The sequence below is a fragment of the Mustelus asterias genome, chromosome 11 (assembly GCF_964213995.1).
Source record: "Mustelus asterias chromosome 11, sMusAst1.hap1.1, whole genome shotgun sequence".
Classification (NCBI taxonomy): domain Eukaryota; kingdom Metazoa; phylum Chordata; class Chondrichthyes; order Carcharhiniformes; family Triakidae; genus Mustelus; species Mustelus asterias.
The window spans coordinates 24,795,822-24,818,090 of NC_135811.1; the positions used below are offsets into that span (position 1 = coordinate 24,795,822).

The 22,269-nt window shown below is 43.3% G+C and overlaps 2 protein-coding genes across 4 annotated transcripts in view; one reads left to right on the plus strand and one right to left on the minus strand.

The window, feature by feature from the left end:
- The window catches only part of nhlrc2 (NHL repeat containing 2), a 67,495-nt gene extending 49,316 nt beyond the window's left edge, over positions 1 to 18,179 (minus strand). Inside the window, exons 1-2 of one of the 3 annotated variants that reach the window (XM_078223264.1) lie at positions 17,817 to 18,179; positions 4,558 to 4,710 (exon numbers count right to left, since the gene is read on the minus strand). In XM_078223264.1, coding sequence (XP_078079390.1) covers positions 4,558 to 4,710; positions 17,817 to 17,964 — 301 coding nt within the window. In that variant the 5' untranslated portion in view covers positions 17,965 to 18,179. The remainder of the gene's footprint in view (positions 1 to 4,557; positions 4,711 to 17,816) is intronic. The other 2 variants (XM_078223265.1, XM_078223266.1) reach the window with 2 other exon arrangements.
- Positions 18,119 to 22,269, plus strand: part of dclre1a (DNA cross-link repair 1A (PSO2 homolog, S. cerevisiae)) — a 49,580-nt gene continuing 45,429 nt past the window's right edge. Inside the window, exon 1 of the mRNA XM_078223257.1 lies at positions 18,119 to 18,705. Within this exon, the coding sequence (XP_078079383.1) occupies positions 18,270 to 18,705 (436 nt within the window). The 5' untranslated portion in view covers positions 18,119 to 18,269. The remainder of the gene's footprint in view (positions 18,706 to 22,269) is intronic.

Genomic DNA, 22,269 nt, shown 5'->3' on the forward strand with positions numbered 1-22,269 from the left:
ATTAGGAGAAAGTGTTCTCAGTGATGAACGGGCTGAGGACCAGAGGGCACCAATTTAAAGTGATTGGCAAAAGAACCAAAGCACGATGAGGCAAAAGATGTTCATGCACCAAATGGTTGGGATCTGGAAATACTGCTGGACAAATTTAATCAAGATTTTCAAAAGGGAATTGAATAGTTATCTGAAGAGAAAAGATTTGAAGACAGTAGAAAAAAGGCAGATGAGTGAGACTAGGTGAGTTACTCTTGCAGACAGTTGGCATGAATACAATTGCTTCCTTATGTGCTATAACAATTCCATGATTCTATGTTTAAATAGAAATAAATACATGTTATAATCTCCATAAAGCAATAAAGTGGTTTGTTCAAAGTCATGTTAAAAAGGATTGATAGGACTGCTGTCGATAGCAGCCACAAAACAAAAGATAGTAGATGTTGGCTGAAATGCTTCTCCATACATTATTACACTTGGTACTGAAAGCAACTCTATTAAGCTTTTTGATAAGAATAGCTAGAGATGTAACATGTCCGGGTAGCTAAAAAATAATGCAGCTGCCAGTAAAGTGGAATCACACAAAGTTCAAACTCAAAGGGTTTTTGAAGAGTCACACATATTTAAGAGTCTGTTCAATAAATGACAACTTGGTGCACAAGAAGCACTGGATTCCATAAGATCGATGATCCGCTTTTATGAACTGACATAATGTGTGCGTTTGAGAAATTGGGAAGTCAGGATTAAAGGTAGGAGTGCAGGATGGTGATCACTCTGACTGTCAGCAGAAAATCACAGGTAGGGACAGATCATATGAACATTATATCACAGCAAGGATTCATACAAGAACCATAATTAAGAGGGGGAGGGTTCCAAGAGCGGAAAGTTTAAAAAATCAGGGGTATATGAGGAAGTGGTGGCACAGGATAGTGAGGGGGGTCTTGACTGTTATAGTGTGACTGTAAAGACATTAAGGACGGTCACCTCAGCACCTCACTGTACCGCAAGCCCACGGATAATCTCACGATGCTCCACTTCTCCAGCTTCCACCCTAAACATGTTAAAGAAGCCATCCCCTACGGACAAGCCCTCCGTATACACAGGATCTGCTCGGATGAGGAGGATCACAACAGACACCTCCAGACGCTGAAAGATGCCCTCATAAGAACAGGATATGGCGCTCGACCCATCGATCGACAGTTCCGACGCGCCACAGTGAAAAACCGCACCGACCTCCTCAGAAGACAAACACGGGACACGGTGGACAGAGTACCCTTCGTCGTCCAGTACTTCCCCGGAGTGGAGAAGCTACAGCATCTCCTCCGGAGCCTTCAACATGTCATTGATGAAGACGAACATCTCGCCAAGGCCATCCCCACACCCCCACTTCTTGCCTTCAAACAACCGCACAACCTCAAACTGACCATTGTCCGCAGCAAACTACCCAGCCTTCAGGAGAACAGTGACCACGACACCACACAACCCTGCCACAGCAACCTCTGCAAGACGTGCCGGATCATCGACACGGATGCCATCATCTCACGTGAGAACACCATCTACCAGGTACACGGTACCTACTCTTGCAACTCGGCCAACGATGTCTACCTGATACGCTGCAGGAAAGGATGTCCCGAGGCATGGTACATTGGGGAAACCATGCAGACGCTACGACAACGGATGAATAAACACTGCTCGACAATCACCAGGCAAGACTGTTCTCTTCCTGTGGGGGAGCACTTCAGCAGTCACGGGCATTCAGCCTCTGATCTTCAGGTAAGCGTTCTCCGAGGCAGCCTTCACAACACACGACAGCGCAGAGTCGCTGAGCAGAAACTGATAGCCAAGTTCCGCACACATGAGGACGGCCTAAACTGGGACGTTGGCTTTATGTCACAGATAAGATTAGGAGAAAGTGTTCTCAGTGATGAACGGGCTGAGGACCAGAGGGCACCAATTTAAAGTGATTGGCAAAAGAACCAAAGCACGATGAGGCAAAAGATGTTCATGCACCAAATGGTTGGGATCTGGAAATACTGCTGGACAAATTTAATCAAAATTTTCAAAAGGGAATTGAATAGTTATCTGAAGAGAAAAGATTTGAAGACAGTAGAAAAAAGGCAGATGAGTGAGACTAGGTGAGTTACTCTTGCAGACAGTTGGCATGAATACAATTGCTTCCTTATGTGCTATAACAATTCCATGATTCTATGTTTAAATAGAAATAAATACATGTTATAATCTCCATAAAACAATAAAGTGGTTTGTTCAAAGTCATGTTAAAAAGGATTGATAGGACTGCTGTAGATAGCAGCCACAAAACAAAAGATAGTAGATGTTGGCTGAAATGCTTCTCCATACATTATTACACTTGGTACTGAAAGCAACTCCATTAAGCTTTTTGATAAGAATAGCTAGAGATGTAACCTGTCCGGGTAGCACTATCAGTAACCCCCACAGCTTGCCTCCTGGACTTGCAGAATCTCACTGGCTGTCCTGTCTGGAGACAATACACATCTCTTTAACCTGTGCTTAATGCTCCCTCCACTCACATTGTCTGTATCTTTAAGACCTGGTTGGCTATAGAGATTCGCATTCTAATCAGTATTCTGTAACTTGATTTTGTGTCTCTGTGCCCTGTTTGAGAGCACATTTCCACTCCAAGTGACGAAGGAGCAGCGCTCTGAAAGCTAATGGCATTTGTACCAAATAAACCTGTTGGACTTTAACCTGTGGGGGAGCACTTCAGCAGTCACGGGCATTCAGCCTCTGATCTTCAGGTAAGCGTTCTCCAAGGCGGCCTTCGCGACACATGACGGCGCAGAGTCGCTGAGCAGAAACTGATAGCCAAGTTCCGCACACACGAGGACGGCCTCAACCGGGATATTGGGTTCATGTCCCACTATTTGTAACCCCCACAGAGTTTCACTGGCTGTCTTGTCTGGAGACAATACACATCTTTTTAGCCTGTCTTGATGCTCTCTCCACTCACGTTGTTTTGTTTCTTAAAGACTTGATTAGTTGTAAGTATTCGCATTCCAACCATTATTCATGTAAATTGAGTTTGTGTCTTTATATGCTCTGTTTGTGAACAGAATTCCCACTCACCTGAAGAAGGGGCTTGCAGCTCCGAAAGCTTGTGTGGCTTTTGCTACCAAATAAACCTGTTGGACTTTAACCTGGTGTTGTTAAACTTCTTACTGTGTTTACCCCAGTCCAACGCCGGCATCTCCACTATCCCCGTGGACAGTGAGGACCCAAAGATCAAAGCCAAAGGCTCTGCAATCTCATCCCTTGCCTCCCAAAGAATCCTAGGATATATCCCATCTGGCCCAGGGGACTTATCGACCCTCAGGTTTTTCAAAATTGCTAATACATCTTCCCTCAGAACATCTACCTCCTCCAGCCTATCAGCCTGTATCACACACTCATCCTCAAAAACATGGCCCTTCTCCTTGGTAAACACTGAAGAAAAGTATTCATTCATCGCCTCTCCTATCTCTTCTGACTCCATGCACAGGTTCCCACTACTGTCTTTGACCGGTCCTAACCTCACCCTGGTCATTCTTTTATTTCTCACATAAGAGTAAAAAGCCTTGGGGTTTTCCTTGATCCAACCCGCCAAGGACTTCTCATGCCCCCCTCCTAGCTCTCCTAAGCCCTTTTTTTTAGCTCATTCCTTGCTACCTTGTAACCCTCAAGCGACTCAACTGAACCTTGTTTTCTCATCCTTACATACAGCTTCCTTTTTCCTCTTGACAAGACATTCAACATCTTTTGTGAACCATGGTTCCCTCACTCGGCCATTTCCTCCCTGCCTGACAGGGACATACCTATCAAGGACGCACAGTATTTGTTCCTTGAACAAACAGTGACTCATACCAATTTTCAAACAGTGACTCATACCAATTTTCTTGTACAGTTAACATTCTAGACTTTATGGAACTAATTAAAAAACATATAAATCGATCTATTTTAAGCTTTTCTGTAAAAACTAATGATCATGCAGTAAAGTAACATCAAATTTAAGAATGCCTGCTGTAATTAATTAATGTCGCCATTTTAAAAAAAAAGGTAAATTATCCAAGACAATTATATCTAGACGAGAATTTATAAACTATATTGATGACTGGTGTCCAAAATATTTCCTGCATGTGCATGACTTGGTTTTTATTTGAATTTGATAATCAACAACATCATGGGTTTTTATGCTTGAAATGTCAGATTCAGAAAAAACCCTTTATTTTACAGATTATTTGCACAGAGCTGTAAAATAGAAAATGATCAACCAAGAATGCCAGTGTCGTTAAAAGGACGCAATTACTCAGATAACCATAAGCTGCAATCATAAATAATAAAAATATTCCATTTACAAATCAAATTCCATTTAAATTGTAGAAAAATAGCAGCAGGCAGCAGGCATAATAACTGCAAAAGATGAAATAAAGTTTTTATATCTTTGCCCTATTAATGATTTTAATTTGCTCACAAATATTATGGAGATGGTTTAAATAACTCCACTTTTAAGTTTTTCCAGCCTTCCCCAAAGAGTATTCCTGTGACAGATACCTTTATCAGAGTGTTTCTGTTCGAGGGCATGGAGGTCTGGCAGCAAGTGCATGCAGTTGATGCAACAATAAGTGAAGAAATCCAGTACCACCACTTTACCACAAAGGTCTTTATGCAAGAGAAGAGGTTCCTCAGTGTTCACCCACTCCAGACCTGCAAGTAAAGAAATAGAAGGCACTATTTAACATTTGCTGACATTGAAAATATTCAGTAAAGGGTGGAGTTAAGGGAACAGTACAAATGTTTTGGCTTGCTTAAAAATGTCTATGCTACTCCAGTCAGTGATCTCGGCCTGAAAATGCTATGGCCAGAATTTTATCAAATCAGAGGTTGTTGGTTGTTTCGCTGCCAGATCTGATAGCGGGACCTGAGACCACACAGATGGACGATGGGACACTGGATGGCATTTTATCTGCAGCAGCTAATTAAGAGGCTGCCACAAAGACCAGCATACAATTGAGAATGGCACCACACCTCTTAGAGCTGCCAACCTAATCAGAGGGCCAGCAGCTAAGCAGTGCCACTGATCATGGTGGCTTCAGTGGCCATTGCTGAGGCTGCAGGAAGAACAGGACGCCTCCATGTTGAGTCACCATTTTTTAAACTTCATGTGCCTGAGCCAGGCAGGCAGACGCTGGTCAACTCTCCAGCAGCAGCCAGAATGGTTGCCATAAAGCATGCTATCCTCCGGGTAAAATGCTGCCCGCTCCTAGTTGACAGGTTCACTGAGGTTCCCACCCTGAGAATATCCTGTGTTGCGGGAAGACAATGGGCTCCCCTCATCCATTACTGTTTTACCTGGCCTACTTGGCAGTACCATCTATACAACTCCCTGCAGGAAATGTCAGTGCTGTAAAAACTTCAGTGACCTTATTAAGATCATCTTTCATAAAACATCCTTATTCTTGCGTTCATTTTTGTCTGAGTAAGTGACAGTGAAGTGTTTGAACATTAAAGGTGCTATACCAATGGAAGTTGTTAATGTGTCAGGCAAAGGAAAGCAACCACACCTTCCATAAATGTATTGAATGAAGTATGCCTTTTATATACACCTTCCCCATACCACATTGAAATGTCTTGCAAGCTTTTCATTAATGGCCAAGATTCCGCGTAGGGTTCTCTACACCAGTCCTCACTTTCAAATTATTCATCATTCGCACCTCTTCTTGCATAAACCCTAATGGAAGTCCAATTTTCTATCATTAAGTTTGTTCTAAATGCTGCCACCAGCGTTTTCAACAGGTCAATTGCATCTAACTGCTGCAAAGCACAGCTCCCAGCTTCCCTCTCGCTTTTCAGAGTGTTCTGCCTGGTTTTTCTTCCTCCAAAAACATTAATCACAACTCTTTCCACATTCCTCCCAGCTACTCCCATCTCCCCCTCCCTTACTCCAGTGTTGCTCCTGGCTAGTCTACTTCAAAAATGGAAATAACAGATAAATATTAAACTATTGTGAAAATAATGCATGCTGATTTTGTTCCATAAAAGTGAACAGACGCTTCAGATTGCTCTCAGTTAGCATATGTGCTGTAGAGTTAAATCTGTACAAAAGAATATCCACATGCCCACTTATATGCAGGTTGCTAAAATGTAATGCATTTTACAGGATAATAATGTATCTTTGTAGGATAATAGTAACTCAAATGAGATATTTTAAAAATCAAGTGCGGAAAATCAGACATTGAACAGAAAATGAATGGAACACAGAGTGGGGTTTGTCAGCAACAGACAGGAGAAAAGGCATGATAACATTCCTGGTGTAGCCTATACAAGACTTAAAAATGAGAAGATGTGCATGCTTCTTGAAAGGATTAAACAAAGTAAAGTATTTGGAAAGAGAGAGAAGAGAATATCCAATAAGAGTCAAACTCCTGTCACAGAAAGGCAGTTGGTGGGTTTAACGCAAACAGGTATTTCGAAAAGCTTAACAGAGGAAACTGATTGGCATATTTAGCTGGTAATGTAAATGGGACTGTTTCATATGCAAATTAAAATGAATAAAACACCACTCTTATGAAGAGTTCGCGAGAGTTCACGTACTCTCAAAAAAGTATATATTGGCCCGGTTTCTACGGCAAAAATAACATTGAGGCTACCAGTTCTTATGATGTAAATAAAAAAGATGATCTGCAGATTCTTTTAAAACTTCAAGCAATAAATTGAAAGCCTTCAATACTGTCCTATCTCCAAAAATTGTTAAAATGTTTGCACGATGTGCACAAAAGAATGACCTAAATAATGTTAGAAGGTCTCGGGGTGATTCTCTCACCCCACTGCGCTGATTTTTTTTAGCGCAGCATGCCGGGAATTTAAACGGGGCCGGATTAGTGTAATCCGCACTGGACATCCGGCCCACAGCGTGTTTCCCGGCGGCAGATTTCCGGCGCCATCAGCTCTGCGTCAGAAATAGGCATGGAACTGCGTGCCTTCATTTAATATATTTTAAATGCCTCCCCCCACCACCCCCCCCGGCCATGGGTATTTCACTCCAGCGGGGATGGATTACTATAGCTCCCCACTTGTGGGGAGCTTGCAGCCCGACCCCGCTGGAGTGAAGGGGGGGAGCAATTGGGGCCCCCCAAAAGGCCATGCAGCAGGGGGAGGGGGTGCCCCCTGGGAATTGGCACCTTGGCAGTGCTCATCTGGGCCCCCTGGCACTGTCCAAGGAGCAAAGAGCAAATGCCCACTGGGCATGGCGCAGTGCCAAGGGGATGGGGCTTGATGGGGGCAGGAGCTGATTTGGGGGGCGGGGTGCGATCGGTGGGGGTGGGGGATGTCCGGCTGTCACTCTGCAGTCAGGCTTGGTGGGGGGGGGAGGGAGGGAGGCCAACGACTGGGACTGTCCATCCAGGTGGGGGAATGGGCAGTCTACTGAGGAGGTCAGCCCTACTCATGTTTTAATCCAAATGTCTTACAAACATTAATTTATAAAATAAAAAATAGAATATATAGACAATACAATTATGGCTGTCAAACTGCCACACGAGAAAAATTAAATTCTATAGCTGAAGTTAAATGAAACAATATATATTTTCCTACAATGATGTCAGCTGTACTAGAAACCGTCAGAGAACTGCAGCTTGTGGTTTTAAGATTGTTTCTTCCAAATTTATCTCTGTGTAATGAATATTTTGTTGTGCAGGTATGAATATTAATCATTTCAAACACCAGTGATTCTGATAATTTGTGTTTGTCACCAAGCAATGTTGTGCTTGACTTCAGATATATCAATTCAATTTTGCTCACTGACTATGCAAAAAATTTCCAAATCAATTTGACTAAATTTTAAGTGAATTTCATATATTCATAAATGAATGAGTTTTAAGCTCAAAGCGTAATTAATTACAGCCAAGCACAGACATTTTTTTAAATCAAACCATCAACCACAACATTTGTAAGAGGTAATCACGAATCCAAAAAGCCTGAGGATGGAAATTTTAAATTATTCTGAATTTTAAAGACGTCTCTTGGGACAATCTGTTAAAGTTAACTAAATTGTACCAGTAAGAAAATTACTTGATACATTTCTCAAGTTAGAATCTTTTGTTAGCAATTTCTGACTGTTTTCTTAAATTTAGCACATCTAGCACATATTTGGCATTACTTCACTTGCTTCAACACTTCTTCATGCTAAAATGTCGGAGCAGCATACTAATTTGAACATAAAACCTATCACCTCAGCCTCCTACAATTAACGTAACCCAGCTATAAAAATGCTCTCAAACCCAATTAATTTATCTATTACAATCTCCGTAGAGACCAGTGACAGTTTAAAGAGAAATTTGAACTGCTAGTTAGATTTCACATTTCAAACAAAACATTTTCCTATATCAGAGTTAAACAAAATAAACATTACTCACTTAACAGTATATTTTGTAATTAGTTGAGTGCTAGATCCCCTTTTTACCTCCAACCCACGAGCTGCTCTATACTTAATAGGATCTTGAGGGTTAAATCCTTTCTCTTAGAGCCAAACCAAGGTATGCCACATCTTTCTGCAATTCACTTTGATTTCTCCTCAGTGTTCCAGCTATTCTCCGAGGTACAAGATCTCTTAGGATCCTTCCACTGGCATTTGGCTATGTGACCTTCATATTCTTCAACCTCATGATTGTGCACTTCACAGCTCAAGCATGGACTTCACTCATATTTTTGAATTGTGGCTTTTAAATTAGAAACACCACTGGTTCCTAATAGCCCTCTGCTATGGCCCACAGTGCTTAGAAGACTCCAGTAGATTCTTTCTCTGCCTGTTTCACTGCTACTCCTAAGCTGACTGCTGATTTGTGTGAGAAAATGCACAAATAAAACTAAAATAAAAGGGTACTTCCCCGACTAACTTATTTCCACAGAAATAAGGCTGGGATGCTCCCAAATAGAAATTTAAACTGATTATCTTTTACCTCCAAAACCACTCTGATCCTAGGATCCACATGAATAAGCTAGATCTCTAATGGGGATAACTGGCAGCTGCAGATTCACTGGTTCTATCAAGAAACCCGCTAGAGGTTCTTGACCTGGGGGAGCTACAGAATAATTTACATTTCCACCAAAGACAGAGCATTTCCCCTGTTTCACTGTTTACAATTCCCACCTAACGCAAACCTTGTAAATACACAGAAAAGGACTTTGATTTGCACTTACTTTAGATGTTCTGGCAATTACTGAACTCAAGTTTCAATTACTTTACATTTAAAATTTTCAACCCCCAAACTAAAAGCCAAACTTCTATACACATCTTTATTCCTCAATCAACCTCACCAAAGAAACAGATGATCAGGTCATTACTACATTATTGTTTGTGGAAGCTTGCTGTGTGCAAATTGGCTGCCATGCTTCTTACAATATAATTAATAGCTATACATTAAAAGTACCTATTTAACTGTAAAGCAATTTATGTCCTATTGTTCTGAAAGGCACGATATAAATGCAAGTCCTTTTTGCACCACATTTGTCTCTATTTTGTGTTGATATTTAAGTTATATCTTTCACATACCGCTGAATTGTGAATGTATCATTGGCTCTCTTTCTAACATATTCGTTATAGTGTTTTAAAAAACTTTAATTCCTTTTTCTGGCTGGCTTTTAACATATTGTAATTCTGTTCAGATAATGGAGGGAATGCCAGTCAGCTCAAAAGATTAACCTCATATTCCACCCAAGTGGGATGAAAAGGAACAGACCCTCAAACTTCCTGGGGAACGTGAAAGCTCCCATCTCCTGCTGGCTATCTGGAAACTCCTCAAAAGTTTCTGAGATAAGATATCAAAATGTAATTACCTCTTCTGCAAAGCAATGATTGCAAATATAGTAATCAAATTCCTCAGGAATATACAGCCAGTAAGACTCTTAAGAACTGTTTACCAAGCTAGAGAGCAGAGATCGGAAGGCTACTTTTAGTGCATATACAATCAGATATTTTGTACCCTCTGAAAACAATAGGACCAGACGTACATCGAATTTGAATGATTTAAGCAGCTCACATTCTATCAGTCGATATGAGTGCTTAAGGTCAATGCCATGTATGAGAATCTTAGAAAAAAATGTCTTCTTGAAGACTTCAAAAATTCACTCCATCTCCCTTTAAAAAACGCATTGAGAGAGGAGGAAAGTGGGTGGGGCCAGGCAGGCAGCAACCCTGGCTGATGATTTTGAGCTTGCCTACAAGCCCTCATCCCAAAGGAAACCCTTCCCCATTCATCTCCAGGAACTTGAAAATGATAGGAAGCCAAGCACCTATTGGAGAGATGGACAGCTGGAAACACAGGAACCCCTCCTCAGACCAGAAAGGATGGTGCTGAGAAAAGGAGTGGTATTTGGAAGCCTGTGTGTTTCAACTGCCATAAGGCTGACACCTTTGTGCTGATTATTGGAACTTATGGGGCAAACAGGTAGGATTTATTGAGGAACACAGGCCATGTGCAGAAAAAGAGAGTCAGGCCGAGAACACAGTAGATCAGACTGTTACTTTGACTATAGCAGCAAATTTCTGTAAGTGCAATTTGGACTAGTGAAGTTCCTCGAAGTTACAAGGATTTTGTAGAGGGAAAGGCATCCTCATTTCCCTAGAGCCAAGGTCATACTGAGGGATAGTGGGAACAGCCAATTTCAACTACGGGGAAGAGACTTTTCCCCACAGAGAGTCCAGTACAGACCAAAGTGCTGGTAAAGGGTATCAAGGGGAGATACATACCCATACCTTTATACAAGGTGCATTTGGAGTGTGACCTTATTTCAAGACCAATGACTGTGGGATTTGTCCCCAGTTTACCTGATCCTCCGAAATTACTTGGCAGAATCAAAAGTGGTAGCATCCCTGGTGGTCTTAGAGAAGCAGCACATGGTTAGGAAGATGGGGCAGCTACAGGAGGTCCATGGCATTTTCCTGACTGTAGAGAAACCTGGTCTATGGTCAAATAGGCCGCAGGTCAGTAAAGCTGATCGGGTGCTAAAAGGGTTAGCACAGATTGCCCAAACCAAAGCTGAAGTAGAGGGAGTCGTGGAGTGCTGTTATTTTAAAAATGAGGTACTGATGAGGATGTAGAGGCCCCCCCCTCACAGACCTGCAGATTAGGGATTGGAAAATGATCTCCCAGGTAGTGGTGCTGTCAAAGCACTGAGGGGAGATAAACTATTTAATTAACACCCCAGACTATAGTGAGAAAAACTCCAACTGTATCATACCAACATGTTAAAGCAAACCACAGCTAGGAAGAGGACAAGCAGATAACCGTCTGTCAGTGAACAAAAGAATTGGAGGACGAAAGGGATAGTGATAATGAATTAGACGAAGGCCTGCGTGAACCCCCTACTGGCTGGTTAGCAAACACAGATATGTTACAGAAATTAGACACAATATTCACCCATTTAAATGTGGATCAAAGAACGATTCGGCAAGTCTGCTCATTGCATTTAACAGCATCTGTAGGAGATGAGCCAGGCCCCACATGATGTGGATGTGCAAGAGACCCCTCTCATTAAACACAATCCCTACTATCTAGGTCCAGAAAATTGACCCAGGTACAGAAAATCAAATATATACTAGAGCACAAGCTAATCGAGCCCTGTCCCTAGTTGTGTACATGCCTTAGACAGATGGCTGTACAAGCCTCTACACTGATCACTGAAAGATTAATTCAGTAATCAAAGCAAAGCAAACTACTACCTGATCTCCTGCTGGAAGATTGCATAGATTGAGTAGATAATCCAGTCTACATCACTAAGATCAATTTATTAAAGGGATACTGGCAACTGAGCAAAGCCTTCGTAACTGCAGATGGGTTATATCAGTGTTGAGTCATACCGTTTAGACTCAGATGCCCTAGCCACCTTACAAAGGCTGATGAATCAGGTAGTGATGGGCTTATCTGACTGTGTAGTGTATTTACACAGCCTGTCGGTGCAGAGTGACACCTGCATACTCACCTAAAATAACTGTAAGCCCTCGGTCAAAAAGGTTAGTCAGCAGTCAACCTCCCAAAAAGCAAGTTCGCTATGGCTCAGGTGACCTATTTAGCATAGGTGGTGAGTCAAGGACAAGTGCTACCCAAAGCTGCAAGATACAGGCGTAGTGAATCTTCGGATCTCCAGAAATAAACGGGAAATATTGAGATTCTTAGGGATGTATGCTTTTGACCACAAGTTTGTCCCTAACTTCAGGATTTTGCTGCTCCACTTACAAAAAAAAGATTGTGTGAACAGAGAGGTGCCAACAGCTTTTGAGAAGCAGAAACCCATTGTATCAAATGAACTGGTCCTGGCAGTTCCAGACTTAAACAAAGCATTTAAAGTAGCCAACCATGCTACTGACCTCAGAGTAGGGACTGTCCTACTCCAGGAAGATGAATCAGGCATAGAGAGACCAATCAGGTATTTCCCCCAAAAATTGAGAAAACACCCATAATACTATTCCATTATGGAGGAATAAACATTAGGATTACTAGCTCCCAAACACTTTGAGATATATATCTGAAATGGCTACAGAGATCACAGTCTGCAAACCTCAACACCTTAACTTTTGTTGAAAAATCCAAAGCCAAAAATGGGAGACAATTTTGTTGGCATTTGTTCCTCCAACCATAGCACTTAAAATGTTGGGAGGGATTAGTCGGGTTGGGTTTGGGGGTTAAGATGCTCAGTTCAGTTACAGTGGCTATCATGGAGTTAGACCAGGTATTAATCAGTATGACATTTTCAAGGTAAGTATGTAAGTAAGTCCAGTATATCTAGCCTAAGTCTCTGACACCGAGTTCAGTGTCAAAGACATTTGCGCAGTGTCCATGGCAGTACAAATCAGACCACTGAAAGTTTAAACTTCCAGGGCAATTGCAGTGCATGAACTTCTGCAGGATCCTGACACACATCACAGATTTAAGTACAAATTTTGCTGCTCTGGATAGGGAGATTTGGGCCATTACTTTTTTTCATATAAATCATTGCTTAGGCCTCAACTGAAGTAGTGTGTCCAAATCTGGACACCACACTTCAGGAAGGGCATCAAGGTATTAGAGAGGCTACAGAAAATATTTATGAGAATGGTTCTAGAGGCGAGGGGCTTCAGTTGTGTGGATAGATTGGAGAAGTTGGAGTAGAAGAAACGATAAGAGGAGATTTGATAGTGTGCAAAATCATCAGTGGTCTGGACACAGCAGATGGGGAGAAACTGTTTCCGTTAGTGGAAAACCAAGAACCAGGTGACACTGATTTAAGATGAAAACCAAAGATGACATGAGGAAAAACACAGCGAGTGATTAGGATCTCAAATGCACTGCTTGAGAGTGTGGGTGGAGGCAGAATCAATTGTGACTTTTAAAAGGGAATTGGATAATTATCTGAAAATAAAAAGTTGTAGAGCTATGGGGAGAAGGTAGAAGAGGTGAACGGCTGAGTTGTTCCTGCAGAGAGCTGACATTGACACAACAGGCCAAACAGCCTCCTTCCAAGCTGTTACCATTCTATGATTCTAGGTGATACTGACGTTACACTACACTGGTCAGGTTGTTCTATTTAATCGCCGCAACTAAAAAACATATACATTTGCTGAAGGGAAAAGCAATTTGAAGAGTTAAAGGAACCCACATTACAACATTCAAAATACTAAAAACTATAGATTAGATTAACCCAATGTAATAATATCAGTTTGAATCCAAGAACTTAATTCTCTTAACAAATAAGTGTATTTCTGAGAGGTCACACAACACCAGGTTATAGTTCAACAGGTTTATTTGAAATCACATGCTTTCAGAGCGCTGCTCCTTCATCAGGTGAAGTGGAGAGAGGAGCGCAGGCACAGAATATATAGACAATGGTCACTCATAGTCCAACACTCACAGGTAATCAAGAGTATCAAAAGACAGTGTAGTGCAATGTAGGCCGGCTGAATAACAAGTCTTTGCAGGTAATCACGAGTGCTAATAGATAAATGCAAGCAGTTAAGTATAATCAGTATGTGTAAAGTGTCGACAGGCTGTATAACAAGTGAAGGGAAGACCTAAGAACCGATAATTTAAGGCAGAGAGATCATTACAAATAATCAGAGTAGGATGGTGCAAACTAATTTAGGTGGAGAGATCATCGTAATCAAGTAGCGCATGGTGTCAAAACAGGACAGTTAGGAAAATATTTCCCCCCACAGAACAGTATGGTGGGGTTACATGTAGCGCAACATGAACCCAAGATCCCGGTTAAGGCCGTCCTCCTGAGTACGGAACTTGACTATCGGTTTCTGTTCCGTGATTCTGCGTTGTCGTGTCTCTTAAAGGTCGCCCTGGAGAACGCTTACCCAAAGATCAGGGGCAGAATGTCCTTAGCCACTGAAGTGTTTTCCGACTGGGAGGGAACACTCCTGCTGGCGATTGTTGCATGGTGTCTGTTCATCCATAGTGTCTGCATGGTCTCGCTGATGTACTATGCCCTGGGGAAACCTTTCCTGCAGTGCATGAGGTAGGTTACTTTGGCCAAGTCAGATGAGCACGTACCATGTTGGTGGTGTTCCCCTGTTTGATCTGTGTCGATGATCTGGCCTGACCTGCAGAGGTTACCATGGCAGGGTTGTGTACTGTCATGGTCGCGGTTCCCCTGAGGGTGAGGTAACTTGCTGCAAACAATGGTCCGTTTGCCGTTAGGCAGCTGTTTGAAGGCAATTCGTGAAGGTGTAGGGATGACCTTGGCAAGATGTTCGTCGTCATTGATGACATGCTGAATGGTGTGAAGAACCTGGCATAGTTTCTCCACTCCAGGGAAGTACTGGACAATGAAGGGTACCCTGTTGTCTCCTGAGGAGGATGTTACGGTCTTTCCCTGTGGCACATTAGAAATGTTGATCGATGAGTTGTACATGATATCCTGTTTTTACGATGACATCTTTCAACATCGTAGGTGTCCATTGCATTCCATCTTGTCCGAGCAGATCCTGTGTATATGCAGGGCTTGTCTGTAGGGGATGGCTTCTTTAACGTGCTTGGGGTGGAAGTTGGAGAAGTGGAGCATCGTGAGGTTATCCGTGGGCTTCCGGTAGAGTGAAGTGCTGAGGTGTCCGTCCTTGATGGAAATGCGTTACCAAAAATAGGACCAATTCTGAAGAGTAGTCCATGGTGAGCCTAATGGTGGGATGGAATTTGCTGATGTCCTCGTGTCGTTGTTTCAGTGATTCCAAAGGAAAGGAATGTCATCAATGTACCTGGTGTAAAGCATTGGTTGGAGGTGCTGTGTGGCGAAGAAGTCTTGCTTGAACTTGTGCATGAAGATGTTGGCGTGTTGGGGTGCAATTTGGTCCCCATGGTTGTGCCATGTGTCCGGATGAAAAACTAATTGTCAAAAGTGAAGGCTTTGTGGTCAAGGGTGAAGTGGATGAGTTGTAGGATGGCGTCTGGAAATTGGCTTTGTTGGTGTTGAGTACTGAGGTTGCTGCAGTGATGCTGTCATCGTGGAGGATGCTGGCGTAGAGTGCTGAGATGTCCATTGTGACAAGGAGCGATCCTGGTTCGACTGGTCCATGGGTGCTGAGTTTCTGTAAGAGATCTGTAGTGTTGCGACAGAAGCTGGAGGTTCCTTGTACGATGGGTTTCAGGATACCCTTGATGTAACCCAAGAGATTCTCACACAGAGTCCTGTTACCTGATATGATGGGATACCCGGGTGTGTTGGGTTTGTGTATCTTTGGGAGGCAGTAGAAGTCCCCAACACAGGGAGTACGTGGGATGAGAGCGCATAGGATGCTCTGAAGGTCTGGATTGAGAGTCTTAATCAGTCTGTTCAGTTGGCGGGCGTGTTTTTTTGTCGGATCGGTGGGTAACTGTCTGTACTGCTCCTGGTTGTTCAGTTGTTGGTACACTTCTTTGCAATAGTCTGTTCTGTATGATGATGGTTTCTCCTTTGTCTGTTGGGTTGATGATGATGTTGCGGTTGGTCTTGAAAGTGTGGATGGTGTTACTTTGTGCTCGAGTGACGTTCTGACCTATCTTGTGAGTGCGGCTAATTAATCTGGCATTGGCACATCTCCTGACTTGAGCATATATGTCGAGCCTGGGGCAGTGGCCTTCCAGAGTGGTCCAATTCGATTCTTTCTTCTTCGGTTGCTGCACCGCGGGTCCCTCTATCAGCTGTTCCAGTTGATTGGTTGTTTCATAGGGTTCACTGCTCACACCTTGGGGTTTGTGGAAGCAACATGAAACCATCTTCGATTGCTGTAAAAACCCATCTGGTTCACTAATGTCCTTACCTGGTCTGGCCTATATGCGACTCCAGACCCAAAGCAATGTGGTTGACTTTTAACTGCGCTCTGAACTGATCTCAGAAGCCACTAAGTTCAATTAGGGATGGTCAACAAACATTGGCCTTGTCAGTGATGCCCATATCCCATAAAAGAAAAATTGCAATTAACCAACTGGTTAGTTCCAACTTGTTGGCCTGCAAAGTACAGGCTGTCAGCAAAAGTTGAGTTGTTGAGTAACATTGTTTTAATTATAATAAACACTTAAACTGTTAACCATAATAATTATAATAAACCAACGATAAACCTTCATCATTTGTACTTAGTGTTTTCAATATTTGAACAATCTTATCATAACACTAATAATATTCAGTTTATAATCAGACTACAGGTCATTAATTTAAATTAAGTAAATTTAAGACAATAATACATATTTGGAACAATCTGCTGGACGTGGCTAACAGACACAAACATTTGGTATGTTTATTCTGCATTAAAATGCACCTGGACACTACATAGGAGAATTCGGGCAAGAAAATTTGTACATTTAGCACTTTCTCAAGGGTGACAAGAAACTACAGCAAGATCCCCACAAACAGCAGAAGTCGAATGATCACTTATGACCGAGTTGAAAGAACAATGTTAGCGAGGATCCAGGGAGAATTATTTGCAAGAACTCCACACCTTAATGTTCACAGTGACGTTTCACCTTTTAAGGCCAATTCTACATAAATTGTCATTCACGTTATAGTTTCAGCAGTGTTTCAGGCCTCTCCCCTTCCTCATTGGGTGACTGCGTAGAATACCACATAAACAGACACTCAAACACTCTTCGTGGACGCACTTCTAGGAAGTGGTTTTTGTGTTAATGGACAACAGAAGATACGCAGTGTGATAAATGTTCCGGTTGGGGGTGGAAGAAAGGAACTGCACGTCCTGCTATCTTGTTTTCACAGTCTGGATGTACATATGACACACACTAGCTGGACAAAAGAAAAACTTTAAAAAGCAAGAAACGATCATGCAGTTCCTGCCGTTAATTTGAAAGAGTTGTGTTGAATTGGTCCGATACCAGACAGGGACACGATAAACTGGCGAGTGTGTTAACTTGCAGCGGGGAAACTTTCCAGCGGCAGAAAACCAGTATTTAGTGTTTTATTTAAATAGGATGTATTCTGTTTTAGAATCAACAACTCCCAATCTGTTAATCCCGCTTTAAATATGAAAATTGTACTGACATTAACACTGCAATGAAGTTACTGTGAAAGTAACTTCATTGCAGTGTTAATGTAAGCTTACTTGTGGCACTAATGAATACGTTTTAAAACTTTTGACAGGTCAACTATAACAAGAAAACAGCCTTTAAACATCAACAGAAAATGCTGGGAAATCTCCTGCAGGTCTGACAGCATCTGTGGAGAGAGAATAGAGCCAAAGTTTCGAGTCAGGATGACCCTTTGCCAGAGTCTCCACAAAGTTATTTGCCTTAAACATAAACGGTCCGGGTTTCCTATTGCTGTTTATGGGGTTGGTTTGGGGGGAAACTCACCTTGATCAAACTCGGGTACCGTTAAGTCGGTTTCCCTGCCATCTATCTTTGTGAGGTGCTGGAGGATAAGTTGTTCTTTATCGGCTGGACCGGCAGCTTCCAGTAAAGCGGCGTCCAGCTGAGCCTGAAGCACAGACACAGCCGCCATGCCGTCCAGGGCTGGGGCGGGGGAGGAGGAAGACAGCCAGTGACAGCAGCAGGGGGGGAGCCCTCATCACCACATTCGCCACGCCGCTCTGAAATAGTTAATCTAAAAAAAAAATCAGATCCATCTACACATCTCGGATATCGATGGTGGATGCGGAACTGATGGTTGATTTATTTTTATTGTGGCTGGTATAGGAGGGCCATTGTCGAATCTGTGGATCGGAGTGGGGCGTTTGGCCGCTGTGAGGGATCGCGAGCGCAGTTGTTCTAACGGCTCGGCGTTCCAACTGGCGCTGCGCCTGCGCCATGGCCAGCGCCGAGGAGGCAGCTATCTGGGGCTACCGCCCGGTCCGCAGAGTGAGGCGGCCGGGCAACTCCGATCCCAGCCCAGGCCCGCCGAGGAGCCGGGGTAAAGGAGCCAGACCACCCTCCCGGCGCCGGCCCCAGGGGAGAGCTGCCGGTCACCCTGCGAGAGATGGCGGGCCAGCCTCCGCTCCTGATCTAAGCCCTCCTGCCTCGAGTAGCCCCAGCAGCAGCAGCAGCGCGACACCCCCAGAGCCAGCCGCCGGCAGCCCCCCGAACAGGTCTGAATGTCCCGAAGGGAAACAAATCCCCCGAAAAGCCAGGCCTGTCCATGAGGGTCACTGCCCTATCTGTCAAATGCCCTTCTCCCTGTTGCTGATAGAAACACCCAGGTGGCATGTGACAGAGTGTTTGGATACCCCAGGTTGCACTGATAATGGTAAGTTGCCACATAGGTGCGGATCTTTCAGTCTTACTTTAAGATGAAATGTGAATAATGACACTTTAACACACAATGTTAAGTCAAAACAAAAAATGCTGGAAACACTCAGCAGGCCTGGCAGAACCATAGAATCTTTACAGTGCAGAAAGAGGCCATTTGGTCCATCAAGTCTGCACTGACCACAATCCCACCCAGCTCTATCCCCTTAACCCCATCTATTTACCCTGCTAGTCCCCTAACACTAACAGGCAATCTAGCAAGGCCAATCCACCTAACCTGCATGTCTTTAGAGTGTGGGAGGAAACTGGAGCACCTGGTGGAAACCCACGTAGACACGGAGAACATGCAAACTCCACCCAGACAGTCACCCGAGGCTGGAATTGAACCAGGGTCCCTGGTGAGAAAGAAACAATTTTTCTCTCTCCACAGATGCTAGCAGACCTGCTGAGTTTTTCCAGTGTTTTCTGTTTTCCCCATACAATACCTTGGCTTCAAATTTCCAGCATCCATAGTATTTTGCTTTATTTTTAATGTCCAGTCAATGTCCACTGACTCATTAAAATTGAGGTATTTATTGAGTGGTCTTGGAACTTGTTTCCTTGTACAGTAATGTTCCCCAGAGTTCCCTGGGAACCTCAGCAAGTTGCGTTTTTATAAGGGAGCTTTTCTTGGGTACAGTAATTTTCTCCCAATCCAAGCAGCTCCCTGAATGCCTCGGCAACTTGTGTTTAAACTGCACCTTTAACATTGGCAAATGGCCCAAACACATGAGGACCAATATCAGCCAAAATCTGACATTGAACCACGTGGAAATAATGGGAGATGACTGAAAACAGAGGCATTTTAAAAGTGGAGAGTTTTAGAAAGAGAACAAATATGTAGATGAGAGTTTCAGCTGCAGATGGGTAGAGGCTGGGGTGGAGTTGGGTCTTGTCGCTGAGGTGAAGTAGGTAGCCTTGGTGATGGAGAGGATGGCTCAGGGTCAAGTATGATGTTGAGGTTGCAAATAGTCTACTGTGGCATCAGAAAATGGGTGGGAGAGGGGTGAAACAATGGTTGGGGGAGATCAAAGCAGATGCTGAAGACAGAGGCTTTATTCTTCCCAATATTTTATTGGGGGAAATTTCTGCTCATCCCGTACTGGATGCTGGGAAAATTACAAGTTAAAGGTGGTCAAGTGAAAGAGTCAAGTGATGAATGTTGACAGCATACCCCGAAATACTGAGAGAGGCAAGGGAGGAAATTGCTGGGGCCTTGAAATAAATCTTTGTATCCTCACTGGCTACAGGGGAGGTCACAGAAAGAAGTTTAATAACACCAGGTTAAAGTCCAACAGGTTTATTTGGTAGCAAAAGCCCAATATAACCTGTTGGACTTTAACCTGGTGTTGTTAAACTTCTTACTGTGTTTACCCCAGTCCAACTTCGGCATCTCCACATACAGGGGAAGTCCCAGAGGATTGGAGAAGAGCCAATGTTGTTCCTCTGTTTAAGAAGGGTAGCAAGAATAATCCAGGTAATTAGAGGCCGGTGAGCCTTACATCAGTGGTAGGAAAATTATTGGAGAGGATTCTTTGAGACAGGATTTACTCCCACTTTCAAATAAGTGGACATATTAGCAAGAGGCAACATGGTTTTGTGAAGGGGAGATTGTGTCTCACTAACTTGATCGAGTTTTTCAAGGAAGTGACGAAGATGATTGATGAGGGTAGAGCAGTGGATGTTGTCTACATGGACTTCGGTAAGGCCTTTGACAAGGTCCTTCATGGCAGACTGGTGCAGAAGGTGAAGTCACATGGGATCAGAGGTGAGCTGGCAAGTTGGATACAGAACTGGCTCGGTCATAGAGGGTAGTTGTGGAAAGGTGTGTTTCTGAATGGAGGCTGTGACAAGTGCTGTTCCTCAGGGATCAGTGCTGGGACCGTTGCTGTTTGTAATATATATAAATGGAGGAAAATGTAACTGGTTTGATTAGAAAGTTTGCGGATGACACAAAAGTTGGTGGATTTGCGGATAGCGATGAGGACCATCAGAGGATACAGCAGGATATAGATTGGTTGGAGACTTGGGCAGAGAAATGGCAGATGGCGTTTAATCCGGACAAGTATGAGATAACTCATTTTGGAAGGTCTAATACAGATAGGAAATATACAGTAAATGGCACAATCCTTAAGAATATTGATAGGCAGAGGGATCTGGGTGTACAGGTACACAGGTCACTGAAAGTGGCAACGCAGGTGGAGAAGGTAGTCAAGAAGGCATACGGCATGCTTGCCTTCATCAGCCGGGGCACTGAGTTTAAAAATTGGCAAGTTATGTTGCAGCTTTATAGAACCGCATTAGGCTGCATTTGGAATATAGTGTTCAATTCTGGTCGCCACACTACCAGAAAGATGTGGAGGCTTTGGAGAGGGTACAGAAAAGATTTACCAGGATGTTGCCTGGCATGGAGAACATTAGCTATGAGGAGAGGTTGGAGAAACTTGGTTTGTTCTCACTGGAATGATGGAGGTTGAGGGGCGACCTGATAGAAGCCTACAAGATTATGAGAGGCATGGACAGAATGGATAGTCAGAAGCTTTTTCCCAGGGTGGAAGAATCAATTACTTGGGGCATAGGTTTAAGGTGCGAGGGGCAAGGTTTAAAAGAGATGTACGAGGCAAGTTTTTTACACAGAGGGTGGTGGGTACCTGGAACTCACTGCTGGAGGAGGTAGTGGAAGCAGATACGATAGTGACTTTTAAGGGGCGTCTGGACAAATACATGAATAGGATGGGAATAGAGGGATATGGTCCCCAGAAGGGTAGGGGGCTTTATTTCAGTCGGGCAGCATAGTCGGTGCAGGCTTGGCCTGTTCCTGTGCTGTAATTTTCTTTGTTCTTGTTCTTTGAACAGGTTTGTTAGCAAAATTGAAGCCCATAAGCTTAAGGGGGCAGTAGCTTCATGGATACAAAATTAGTTAAGGGGGAGAAAATAGAGAGTTGTGGTGAATGGCTGTTTCTTAAGACTGGACAGAAGTGGACTTGGGGATACTGGGCATAATTTCAAAGTTTGCAAATAGCACAAAACTTGGAAATGCAGTATACTGTGGGAATAATAGAATTAGACTTCAAGGTGTAAGTGGACAAATTGGTGAAATGGGCAGACAAATGGTAGATGAAATAATGCAGAGAAGTGTGAAGCGATTCATTTTGGTAGGATAACTGAGGAGAGACAATATAAGTTCAGTGGTACAATTTTAATGAGGGTCCAGGAACAAAAAGACCTGGGGGTGCATGCACACAAGTCTTTGAAGGTGGCAGGAAACGATGAAAAGACATCTGGAGTCTCTTGAGACATAGAGTGCAAAAGCCAGAAGATTAGGATGAAATTTGATGAGGCATTGGCTAGGCCCCAGCTATAATATAGTGGCTAATTCTAGGCATCATATTTTAGGAGTGTGAAGACCTTTAAAGAAGATGCAGAAGAGATTTACCAAAATGAAACCAGGATGGAAGAATCAGCCACAAGGAGATAGTAGAGAAACTTGGGCTTTCTCCTTGCAGCAGAAAAGGTTAAAGGG